The 13,225-nt window shown below is 40.4% G+C and overlaps 1 protein-coding gene across 1 annotated transcript; it reads left to right on the forward strand.

Annotated features, from left to right (window-relative positions):
* Positions 1-58: 58 nt before the first annotated feature.
* On the forward strand, positions 59-12,600 carry LOC119726740 (protein FAM50A-like). The gene is made up of 13 exons (XM_038198573.1): positions 59-286; positions 1,362-1,449; positions 2,268-2,364; positions 3,216-3,313; positions 3,794-3,876; positions 4,027-4,093; positions 4,925-4,986; positions 6,358-6,434; positions 6,975-7,029; positions 7,806-7,854; positions 8,116-8,186; positions 10,201-10,311; positions 11,341-12,600. The coding sequence occupies exons 1-13, from the start codon at positions 176-178 to the stop codon at positions 11,347-11,349; spliced, it is 978 nt and encodes a 325-aa protein (XP_038054501.1). The 5' UTR covers positions 59-175; the 3' UTR covers positions 11,350-12,600.
* The last annotated feature ends 625 nt before the right edge of the window (positions 12,601-13,225 follow it).

Here is a 13,225-nt window from a genome sequence, read left to right on the forward strand (position 1 = left end):
GTTCAGCACAGGGCGCCCTCTCTTGTTCAAATTAATTACTCGAGTTCGTACTCAGCAACACCAGAGGGCGATATTTCGAGCAACAAAACAGCAGCAGAGATCTAAATATCGAATCACTCTGAAGTAATTTCTGAATTTCTTTAACCTGAGGCAGGGTAAGCACAACTTCACCAAAATGACGGAGTACAAGGGAGCAGCAAGTGAGGCAGGCCGCGCACTGCAGCTGATTAAGAAGAGAGACAAACAGAAGGAAAACATGGAAAAGTTGAAACAAAAAATTGAGCAGGTAAAAAAACGTGCCATAAACATGATAAAGGCAGTGGATATTTAGCCGGATCCGGCTTCATTTCTACTGTGACAAATCTAGTAATAGTATACTAATTACTAGACTAGTCTGGTTTCACATCAGACCCATAAACGTGGCGTCAAAACAACGCCACGCTCCAGCCTCGCATAAAATACACTCAAAATTGTCACGCGGCACGTCATTTCGGCAGTATTATACTTACGTAGAAAGCTTTCTGTAAAATCACGTGAGCGTAGGATTTTGTATTGCCAAGAAATTTGAGGGGGAAAAACGACCTCGCCTCAACAAGAAACGTACAAGCAAAACTTTTGATTTTCTGAGGTTACGCATGGTATGCTGGTACTCCAAGTCCAAGGCATGCATGCGCGAAATAGTTGGTAGGAGCCATCCGGGTACTTGCACAATCTCGTGCGTCGAGTGTTTCTACGCAACTCTGGAGCGTGGCTATATGTATATCCTCGTTTACGGTGCTATTGTCCTTGTGACTTCGTATTCACGAGATGGAAATCAGACCATCTACAATTTCAAAATCTTTATTTTGAAAAAATGTTGCAACCTGACGCCACTTCAGCAGTTGTGTACAAAGTCTACGGAGAGTCAAGAAAATTTTCTAAGTATTTCCTAACAAAATTGGGAATGTTTCTCAGTCCCAGATTCATGTCTTATCATTTTTGCAATGACTGACCTTTATTGAGATGATATATGAAGAAAAAAGTGGCGTCAGGTTGCAACATTTTTTCCCTTTATGTCCCTTAAAAAAATCCTCCAGAGCCACGAATCAGAAAAAGAAAACACTCTGCAAATAAATGTAGGAGTCCATTTAAAATAATAAAAGAAGAATATTGTTATTTATATTATATTAGGCCTATTTGCAATAAAAAAAACCCGAAAATGTCGAATGAGCACGATGTGGGGTATTGAACCCGGGATCCCTCATTTACATATCAGACACGCCATCCATTCTGCTACCCGGGCTGCTAGAACGATGGTGGTAATTTAATATCTTATAAAAAAATTCATGAGTTGATTTAAATTTGTGATTGCTTTCTTGAAGGAAAATTTGAGCAAGGTAGCTCCGATCAGTGCCAAGTTCACCGCCCACTATGATGCCGTAGAACAGCAGCTCAAAAGCAGTACCATAGGTAAGGAGATGTTTCCCCCCCCCCCCAGAAAAAAAAAATCAAAGAATATAAAGAAATACATTGACAAATAACATTTATTAACTCTAACTCCCTCATAGGCATTTTTGCTAGGATGCAACCTCAATCCTGCAAAATCCTTTGTTATTTCTTGAATGTGGTCCTTGGAGGGGTGACCTCTGCCTCAATCCTGCAAAATCCTCCAGCAATCACTGTCACTATGTTGAGGCAGAGCCAGTGACATCCTGGAGCAGTGCGGAGGATTTCAAGTATAAGCTAGGCCAAAATTTTTGCACGGCTGAGCATAAACAACACAAGGTCCGGCCCAAGACTTTGACACGGTGCATCCTGTAAAAGCATTTTGCAAAGAGCCTTTTTGGAGGATTCGGAAAGGTTACGGTTAAGGAAATGCCTTTTTTTTTTTTGTAATTTCTGTTATATACTATGGGCTGCATGCACAAGTACCCCCTCAGCGGTAAGAAAGGGAGAGTTAGGGGAGACCACTGGGAGAGACATTCAAACGCATTGCCGACGACGCCTGATCCTCACACGAAGAAACTATGGCTTTGTGCACATTCAGAACCAAATTAGTCGTGCGTACTTCGCGCTATACGCACACGACCCGGTATGCCCGCGTGGTTTGTCCTGCCTGCTAGGCTCGCAAAAGTGGTCAAAAGCACTCTCTCTTATTTGTGCACGGATGTATAATTGTGACAAAAATGAAACTTTTTTTTCTTCAAAAAAACATTCTGGGAGTAGTTATTTGTAGATTTTGCCAGCATGATTCTGAATGCTTCTTGTTCTTGTTTTTTTTCAAACAGGCCTGGTGACGCTGGATGAGATGAAAGCAAGGAGGGACGTCCTCGTCCAAGAACATGAAAAGGAACTTGCCAAGGCCAACTCTGCCCTAGAGAAAGTGTAAGATCAGTTACCCGCAGGATTCAACACTTCTGAATTGGGCTGTTTTATCATCAGAACCATTTAACCCTAACCCTGCTAAATGCAACGGAAATGCAACAAAGGTAAAAAAGTGTTGCATACTGTTGCATTTAGCTGGCAACTCAAGTCCCCGTGCTTGTTGCATCTTGTTGCATTTAGCAGGGTAACTGCTCATAGTGCCAAGGCAATACAACAGAATTCACTGTTGCATTTGGTTGCATTTAGCAGGGTAACTGCTCGGTGCCAAGGCTGGTATGCACTGGGTTCACTGCACAGTGCAACAGAATCCACTGTTGCAATTTGTTGCATTTAGCAGGGTTCTATTTCAGCCAAGTTGCATTTTGTTGCATTTGGCAGGGTGCCTAGAGAAAACCTGTTGGGGGTTAGGGTTAATGCATTTTGTTTGTTTCCAATGATAACACCACTCACATCCAAAGAGGACCGTTCAAAACCTAACCTGTTGAAGTTTCAGCTCGGTGGATATTGCACTTTTTCGAGAACGGAGAGAAAAGCCATGCGCAACCTTTTGATCACGAAACACGATTTTGTTAATAGCACTCTTTACTTCCAAAAATCGGTCAGTTGACTGATCATTGGAAATCACACACATTTCTTGATGTCTTCACAGGGTGTTTAGTACCAGTCTGATCTTTAATACAGGTAATATCTTTTATAATAATTTGGTAGGTTACTTTTGCGAATGATCCTATATGCCTTTAGATCTCAGTTTTCAGGCTCTTGCAAGACTCAACCTATCCCATACAAGGTAAAGTCTCAAGAATGTTGTAAAACAAGGTTGATTTTGTATTTTGGTTCTTGTTATGTCACAGTGAAAAAGAAAAGAAGAAGAAAAAGAAAAACAAAGTCACGAGTACGCTGTCTTTCAACCTCGACGAAGATGGAGAAGAGGATGAGGAAGAGGAAGCAGGTATGCATGTAGTCTGTCACACTGGAGGAGTTGATCTGTGCTGGTCCCAGAGGGCCAGCTTCGTGTCTTCTTTGTACCTATCTAGCTCACTCACTGTCACTTGTGAGCCGGGCAGTGCTATTTTGTAGGATTACCCCGTAACGCCATTGAATGAGCTCAATCTGGCCCATTGAGCGCACACTCGCATGAAAATGATTCTTGTGATGATCCATTCTGAAACACATGAACACATTTAGTGGTTTTATTTTGGGGTTTTTGTGGGTTTTTGTTTGTTTGGCATTTTGGGACAATCTTCACCAGGCTTGCCTTGTTGTTAGGTTATCCCTTGTTCTACCAGTAATGGATTTTTACATAACTTTACACTATGGCATTGCACCACTCGCGTTTTATTTAATTATGAAAAGTTGCCTCTAAGTGTTGGTTTGACCCGTTGTATCTTTCTCTTTTTTTTTTTTTTCCTTCCTTTTTGTCTGATTTCAGACTCCCAACCAGTCATCAAGAAGAAGAAGTTGGGCAAGAATCCCGACGTGGACACCAGCTTCCTGCCGGATAGAGAAAGAGAGGTCAGGGGTCACCAGGGTCATTTATATTTAGCGTCCCAGACGCACGATAACAAATTCATAGGAAGAAATTTAAGTATTGATGTTAATTTTATTAATTTTTGTATTGCATTAAATAAACTCTTTCCTTTATATTTCCTTTTGTCTGAGTAGGAAGAGGAAAACAGAGAGAGGGAAAAGCTGAGACAAGAATGGCAGGATAAACAGGAAATGATCAAAAGTAAGACTGTGATGTTTGGTTAAAAAGAACGTTGGTACATTCACAATGTTACTTTTTGCCATGCACCTATCAATTGTTTTCCCCCTCCCCCACCTCCCCACCCCCACCCACGCTACCCCAGGTCTTATTCTAGGGTATGGTCAAGTTGTACAAGCCCCAAAGGTGGGGATTTGGGTGAATCACAAACATTTTTACCATTGACGCACTGTAGAGGATGGTCCAAAACAAAAGTTTTACACTTTTTCAGAGGCTAATAAATTTGTCAAAATTGAAGAAACATGTTGAAATAGCTATAAGAAATTCCCACAGTACAAGATCTTGGTCGTATATGGTGGAAACGGCATTGAAAATAAAGCTCACGTTTAGAAATAGCGGCCATTTACAGATGTTTTGACCATCTTTCACTAAACCATCGCCATTTCTTCATTTGGGCTGTATTTTCTGTAGTAAGATACTGTAGTTTAGGAATATCTTGAAACCATTTAAACGTGTCTCCCCAATTCCAAGAAATTTGCATCTGAAAAAGTGTAAACGTTTCTTTGGACCGCCCTGTAGATGGAAAGGCAATCAGTTCAATGCTCCCAGTTCATGTATGTCGCAGAATGTCGCAGAATGTCGCTTACATTTTATGCCCAGGGTTGGGGATTTAATCACTTTCAAAGCGACAAACTCCACATCTTGGGTTGGGGGGGGGGGGAGAACAATTGATAGGGGCGTTACTCGAACTTGCACCCAATTGTTAAGCTCATGGAACATTAACCAGACATGAGGTAAATGTATACGAGAAAACAGACTGAACGAAAAATTTCACTGGAATTTGTTGCCTTTCAGATGATGATATTGAAATAACCTACAGCTACTGGGACGGCTCAGGGCACAGGCGGAGCGTTAAGGTAAAACACAAGGGCTCAATTTTGTAAACCAGCTATTGGGCCCCCCAAAAAAGTCTCCGGTTTCTGGTATGCGCGCGCGTCACCGTAGCCATGCGCGTCGGCAAAATGAAAAAGTTTTTTTTTTCAATGAAAGATGATGTCTCAAAACCGCCAAACTCACTGGTTTGACTGGAATCCTGCTGCTGCACAATTTTAACGTGTTTTTAGATTGGGTTATGGTCGAGAATAAGCTTTATGTGGCCTCTCTGGACTCCCATATATTTGCAATAAGTTTAGTCGGGCACCATTTGCAGTCATCAGCCGACATTTGAAGCAAAAAAATCAGGTAAAAAAAAAAAAAAGCTGCATCGCCGCACCACTTTTTGGGCAAGCTCCATACCAGAAACCGGAGACTTTTTTGGGGGCCTTAAAGGCCATCCCTTTTCATTACTGTAATTCTCCTATTTGTTCCCTCGGAAGTATTTTTTTTTTTAATTGGAAAGAGGTTATCATGAGTTGATATCACTGATAATAAAACAATATTTGGCAAGATGTGGTCGACTTGCATCATATCTGCACCAAGCAGCTCATGACATGTATGTTTTGGCTGTAGTGGCAGCCACGTCATATTATATAACTGACATACAGATCCTTGTCATTTGATTGGTGGAACTCACATCACGTGACATTCGTTATTGCTCCCATTCACGCCGCGGCTCAAAAAGTACTTTCCGCCCATGGGGAATGGGAAATACTATTGAACAGTTCGGATCATGACACGGTATTTGTGTGCAAATGCATGCTGATGTGCGCGTTCAGCGTTGCGCGTAGACGCGTATTGTTCCAAAGAGCCAGCGCTACAGCGTTGGGTTCAAACATTTTCGTGAAGGGGTGGTTTGAAAGAGAGAAATACATTTTCTTCCAGTTTTGTATTGAAATAAACGTTCAAATATATCAAATGACAAGGATGTATATGTCAGTTATATAAAAACAAATATTGAGTGGCTTTAAATTGTGAAATGGGAGGAATATTATCGCTCGGTAAAATCTGGACATTTCCAGTTCACTCGGCTTCGCCTCGTGAAATGGAAACGTCCAGATTTTACCTTGCGATAATATTCCTCCCATTCCACATTGAGCCACTCAATATTTGTATATCAGTAAGGTATGTACATGTATCTATACACTTAGTATGATGAGAGGCAACATCCTCTCATCATGCCTATGAGTCCTTAAAAATTGCTCCCTTCCCTTGTCATTTTGTTGTTGAGGATTGCGTTGTGCTTGGAGTCCATCAGCGGTTTTCATTCTATGACCAGTCTACTGAATACTGAAATAAATGAGGTATGATCTTTATATTCATTCAGTCCCTGTTTGACATTGTGTTCACAGATGAAGAAAGGGGACACAATGCAAAGATTTCTACAGCGATGTCTGGAGACGCTCAAGAAAGATTTCCACGAATTAAAGTAAGAAACCAAAAACTGATCTAACAGTCATCCCTTTTCTTGGGGGGGGGGGTTGGTTTGGTTTTTTAATCAACTTGCCAAAATGTGCCCAACCAAAATATATGCAATTGTAGTCTAGATGTTGTGGTTTAGATCGAAGTATATTTTGTATATATAGTGTCACCAAGATAACATTTCCAAAACATTGTCCCTTTCCCCGGTATGTTGCTGTTATGGTTGTCGGTTAAGAGGCCAATAAGCTCATGACTTTTGTTCACTTTGTTAATTGCAAACTTCTCAAATTACCTCAAGAAAGTTTTCCGGAACAAAAACCTAGTTCTCCTGATACAGGAGAGCTGAAGCTTTGAAATAACACCTGTTTTTTTCCTCAAAACCACCTGTCTTTTCATACTGTGCATCTGCAGACTTCTGTCAAGCTGTACTCTCCACCACACAAAGCCTCCTAATACTGACTTAGTGAGATACCAGGCTTTACTTTTCTTACTCTGTTTTGTTGAGTGCATCTTTTGATCTCTCATTTCAATATTATTTTGTTGGCAGGGCAGTGACAGTAGAGCAGATGATGTACATCAAGGAGGACCTGATCATACCCCATGTGAGTGATTCCTTGCATCTACAATCCTGGCCAAATCTCGCTGGGCCCCCAACCCCCCGGCCCCCGTTCAATGCTGTCTCTCATTGCGCGGTGTGTGCTCCATCAGCTGGTGAGATCAACATTGACCAGGGGAGCGGGGGAGTGAGAGACCGTGGCAGGCTCAGGAAGTGTCCCAACCATTTTGGCCGGGATTGTAGCTCCATGTTACCAAAACACGATGTATTTCTTCCGGGGGGGGGGGGGCACTCAAAATCTGTTTGTCTGGGAAAAAGTTGGAAAAAGTTGTAGAGGTTGCAGTTTCTACTTTTCAAAGCAAACCTAGTCAGTTTCCACTTCCAGTTGATTCAAAGATGCAAACAAAAATCACCATTTGCACTTACTAAATGTTACAGATTTTCTTTAAATTGTGTATTGAACATCCTGCACCATTCTGATTATCTATAACTTCCTTTATGCCATGGTCAAGTGGTTACGGTGTTAGGCTCATGTGCGATGGTACGTGGGTTCGAACCCTGCCAGGAACATGGTGTTTGTGCCCTTGGGCTAGACACTAAACTACAATTGCCTCTCTCCACCCAGGAGTATGAATGGGTACCTGTGAGGGTCGAGGACTGATTGTGGGCTGATACCGGCTGCCGCGTGGTCTCATGACCCAGATGAACGGGGGAGGGGGAATAATTGTAAAGTGCTGTGAGATTGTTGATATGGTGGAAAGAGCTATATATGCATTACAATTGATTGATTTATTATATTTTTATTTTTCTTATTTTCCACAGCATTACTCATTCTATGATTTCATTGTCACGAAAGCAAGAGGAAAAAGTGGTAAGAATATATACATTTTTTTCACATTAAAACAGTCCAAGTGAGTTTACAGAGGCCCCAAATTCTTTGTGCCAATTGTCGAATTTTGGGTTTTGGGGGTTTGTTATAAGTTGTGGGGTTTTTTTTTGGGGGGGGGAGGGGAAGTTTTGTTTTTCCAACACTTTCAACTCCAGAAGTGTTAGTTTTGAGAAGTAAGGATAATTACTAATTATAATTATTTATATAATTATTTTTATATAATTGTCATTCTTTTGCACACAGGTCCTCTCTTCAGTTTTGACGTTCACGACGACATTAGGCTGACAAACGACGCATCCGTGGAGAAGGACGAGGTATGATGATTGGTTCATTCAGGGTTTGATGGATGGGCGGAACAAGGGTTGATAGAGGTTTCGGTTGGCTGTTCTTGAAGAGGCGTGGCCATTGTGGGAGGGTGTGGCCATTGTGGGAGGGTCTGGCTAATATGGGAGGGTGTGGCCATTCTGGGTATGGCCATTGTGGGAGGGTGTGGTCATTGTGGGAGGGTGCAACCATTGTGGGAGGGTACGGTCATTGTGGTAGGGTGTAGCCGTTGTGAGAGGGTGTGGCTAATATGAGAGGATGTAGCCATTCTGGGTGTGGCCATTGTGGGGACCCTGTTAAAGGGAATGTACATCTTTGGCTTTTGCTGTAATTTTCAGAAATGAACTATTTGAGAGGTTAGTTTAATAGATCAAATATTGTTACACTGACATTTTTGAAGTTTGGTGTTCGAAAATGCTGGAAACACCAAGAAAAACAAGAATTTTCAAGAAGTCTGGTTCCCTGACTCCACTAAAGATGAAATGGATCAATTTATAGATGCCGGAAAATTGTAAGGTAAGGGAACCAGTCTAGCTGGCCTGCACCCATTCATGAACATGTAACCAATAACAAACAAAATTTGGACTGAAAAAAATTGTAAATTTGGAGCAGTAGTTGAAAAATAGTTAGGTTTTTCCAACGCTGGTCGGCCGACCACCGTTGGAAATGTTTACAAAAATACCATTTTCTTGAAAATGACTTCACACCAGGTGCCATAATTTTACAAGATGCTTGAGACTGTCATTTACCAACATCCTAGTAAGGTATTTCGTAAAAACTTGGTAGTTTTATTTTCGATGTTTGCAAATGTTGTATATTCACTTTAAAGGGTTCATAACATGAATTTTTCATAGGAACACATTTTGTGAAACACTCCAGTCCTCTTAAATGTATGAAAACTATTTTACCTCCCTTTTTTTGTTAAATGTTTATTGCAAAGTGCACTTCTTTAAACATATTCAATTTCCATGCTTTCCAGACAACTCTGATGTCATTCCAGAAAGACACTGTTCAGTTAAAGAGGTTTTCTGTTCAAAATGTGAACCCCAACATTTGTTAATTGAAAACATTTGTGAGAAAAGTTTGCTCATTGGTTTTACTGCCATCGACTGACACAACAACGAATCACCAAAGAAAAGGAAATTTACAACAGCAAACTATCCAAACTTCTGGAAACTTTTGGTGCTGAAATGGCTGTTACATTGAGGTTTCTGCCTGGAATGACATTTTGCTCATGAATATGGAAATTGGCATTAGCATAAAAATCAAAAAGGCACCAAAATATCCTTGAAATGGCAAAACAAAAACTGAAAATAAGGTTAAATGGGACACAAAGGACTGCATTTTCAAGGATTGCATCCTAAAAAAAATACATTGCATGGGCCCTTTAAAGCTATAGTCCATCATTTGTAATTTGTGCATTTTGTTCGTTTGAAGCAACAAAAGTGCTCAAAATCTAAAGAAGGGTACTGAACAACTAACCTAATGAAGTTTCAGCTCAGCTTCAGCTGTATATTCCGAGAAAAACAGCATTCTAGGATCTCAATTTCCAAATCAACAGTTGCTGAATCATGTTTTGAATTGCGCCTGAATTCAGCGTCCGAAACACGTTCTCGCTGAGCCGATTGCAGCTATGCGATGTTGCGCAGCGATCCGACAAATTATAGCAGCCGCGCGCGCGTGTGCGTCGTGCCAATGATTGCGCGCACTTCGCCGAATAACAAAACGAACTACTAATTTAAATTTTCCTACGGTGCTTCTTAAGAAGCACCGTTGGAAAGGCCTTCTTTCATTGATTACTTCAAAATGACAGCTTGCCAGAAAGAATAATTTCACAGGGAGTTTAGTCCCCTTACTATCTTTCAACCAAGTATGTTTTTCAACAATAATTACGCTAGCTACTTTTCGGATAGCTGCAAATGATGGACTTTAGCTTTAAGTGTGATTGGCTTATGATTGTGGTTTATCCCAGCTTTTCATACTTGGAACACTTTCCCTATCCAGTCCCATGCAGGTAAAGTGGTGCTGAGGAGCTGGTTTGAACGCAATAAACACATCTTCCCTGCCAGCCGCTGGGAACCGTACGATCCAGAGAAGAAGTGGGACAAATACACGGTCAGTTGAAATGACACCCTCTGGACCTGGGCCCAATTTCACAGCGCTGCTAAGCACAAAAAGTTGCTTAGCACAAAAAAAAGTCTGGCTTATAAAAGCAGGTTACCAGCCAAAACTCCATGCAATTTTCATGTTAAGCAAACAACAGCCGAGTACTGATTAAGAGCAATGTACATCATGTGGAGTTTTAGCTGGTAACCTGCTTTTTATAAGCCAGACTTTTTTTTGTGCTAAGCAAATTTTTGTGATTAGCAGGGCCGTGAAATTGGCCCCTGCTTGTTTCAGGAGAGTTGTAAACTGGATTATAACGCCTCACCCACAGATTCTGTATCTTGATTGGCTTAGAGCGAGTCACATGGCATTTGCTATTTTTGCTATCTTGCCGTACACGGCCAAAAGTACTATACCCGTAGGAACCAAATTACTATGCATGAGAACCGGTATTGTGTGCAAATGCATACGGGTGTGTGGGTTGTACATATTGTTCCAAAGCGCTTGCGCTTCAGAGCTGGATTCAAACATTTCGTGAAGGGATAGTTTGGAAAAGTGCTAGTAAATTTTCAACTAATTTTGTATTCAAATATAAGTACACTTTAGTATTTAGATTAAATTAATCAGTTATCAATTGAAATCAGGCAGAATCTGCGGGAGAGGTGTTATAAAACAAATATTGACTGCTTTATCTCGTGGTGTAGTCAAACTAGCCTCCCTCGGTTATCCATGGAGCATTATATTTTCCTTGGGCTTTGCTTCGGGAAAAATAGAATGCTGAATGGATCACCTCGGGAGTCTAGTTTTACTATGCCACTCGAAGCAGTCAATATGTGTATACTATCATCAACCATATGCACATTTGCCTTGTAGGGCTGCGCCAAATGTACCGAACATTCAAATATCAGTCAAATATCAAAATAACACTCATGCTTATTGTTGCATTCAGTTCAATACCTAGATATTAGATTTTGTTTCATTTAATACAGGATATAATTCAGGATTTAATTCAGGATATGTTCCACGATTTACTTACAGATTAAGTGAATTCAAGTCGGCCAGGATGATACCAACTTCAGATCAGGTTTTTCCAAGATGGTAGTTGTAAGCCTCAACACCCAGAGACACCAACATGCGTTTTTACTGTGGACAATAAACCTGTGTACTGATGACGTCACAAATACACCTGTGCTTTTTTATGGGAGCCTAGTGAGGACGATTTTGTAGTCCCATAGAAAAGCACACACGTAAACATAAGTGTTACGTCGTCAGTACAGAGGCTTAGTTCCTCGCGCTCTGATAACATCTACCAGAACAAAGGTCCGGACACATCTCAGACTGTAGTTTTTCATTATATAGCTTTGCAATAATTGCCGCCACTGAACCTATCATTGATCAATACAGGCATGGAACTTTTCCTGGGATCCGCTAAATTCTTCGTGTTTTACTTGTCATGAATGCCATTACAAATTGAAAAATACTGCACAAAGTCTTATGATTTGGAGTATCCTCGTTTTTTTTTTCTAAATTCCCAGTTCCATGCCTGTCTGGAAGGCCAAGCAAGGGGGGAAATGATTTCTCGCCTGGGCTTTTTGAGAAAAAAAATGATGGAGGCTGCCCCCTTTTTCCACCCAAGATGGAGTATGTTCCAAGATGACAGATGGATTCTTCCATTTTCTTGACTCTTGACTCTTTTACCGATACAAAAATATGTCCAAAGGAGCTGTCACCCTTTCTACATAGAAAGTAAATTCTATAAATTCTACATTGAGAAAATGAAATATAACATAACAGGCAATAAAATAAAATTAAAAAACAGGCAATCCAAAAAATGGTCTAAAATCATTCTTAATGATACTTGTAATGGCAAATTACAAAGTACCAAGGTAACAGGGACAGGAAAAACGTTTTTCTTTTTACCTTTAATTTATAGAATGACCCATATGATATATAACAGTAAGAATCTATGCTCTATTACTTTATTTCAACAAAGCCTCCGTAAATGTTTGCTAAATTAAGGTGGTTTTTTTTTTAAGGGAGAATACGTTCACAAGATTTCACAAGATCTAAAGCCTGCCATCCCTTGAAGAAAAGTACCTCTCTTAACTCTGTATGGTCATTGCTCTGATGTGTAAGAAAACTAAAAACATCAATGAAAAGATTTTGAGTCGTAGAAGTCTGTAGCACAACGCAGGGCAGACAGAATACTCTGAGCACATATTATGTGCAATTAATTTTTTAACAGTTCACTTGTACAGAAAAGTTGTATTAAAATGTACAAATCGTGTAGCAGCAGAATGTTTTGTGTTGATTTGTGGTAGTAATTTAAAAATTAATTGTGATAAGGCTGGGGAAAAGCCCTTCACATGGTGAACAATTTTCATATGTGCTTGTTTACAATACAAATGGGAGGTTTCAACTTCATTTCAACTTTCATCTCATCCAATGTTTAAGTAAATAAAAAAGGGTTTTTTTACGCTCTTAATCATAAATACCTAAGGCCAAGTTTTCCCGATTCATATTGGTCGAGACTGTCACATGACCAGCTTTAAACAGTTGATAAAGACTAGCTGGCTGGTCTTAAACACTTTCTAGTGTCACATGATGTTGGACTCCTATGAAATCCGGTGCCTTTTACCATTTCATTGGTTGAACGTTCACAATCCTCACGTAGGCATGCGCAGTACTACCAGTGAGTCAGTTTTTCATAATCGGAAATTCACACTACACCGGCACAGCTGCATTCTGCGCCACCACCACGCGCGCCAATCAATCTCCTTATAAGGTTAGGAGTTGTAGCAGGACATACCATAATATAGAAAGAGGGGCGTTTCGAAAAACATGAACTGAACTTGTTGAACATAATTGTTGAAATAATTTTTGACTTGTTTCAGCTCAGGTAATTATCAGCATCTAGACTCCA

Source organism: Patiria miniata, unplaced genomic scaffold (genome assembly GCF_015706575.1).
Source record: "Patiria miniata isolate m_02_andy unplaced genomic scaffold, ASM1570657v1 HiC_scaffold_2, whole genome shotgun sequence".
In the NCBI taxonomy this organism is placed as follows: Eukaryota; Metazoa; Echinodermata; class Asteroidea; order Valvatida; family Asterinidae; genus Patiria; species Patiria miniata.

What these genes read in the sequence shown, in the direction of transcription:
- LOC119726740 (XM_038198573.1), top strand. Translation starts at nt 176, where the DNA reads ATGACGGAGTACAAGGGAGCAGCAAGTGAGGCAGGCCGCGCACTGCAG. An exon ending in GGATGAGGAAGAGGAAGCAG is followed by an intron (nt 3,314 to 3,793) that starts GTATGCATGTAG and finishes GTCTGATTTCAG; the next exon opens with ACTCCCAACCAGTCATCAAG. An exon ending in TGCCGGATAGAGAAAGAGAG is followed by an intron (nt 3,877 to 4,026) that starts GTCAGGGGTCAC and finishes TTGTCTGAGTAG; the next exon opens with GAAGAGGAAAACAGAGAGAG.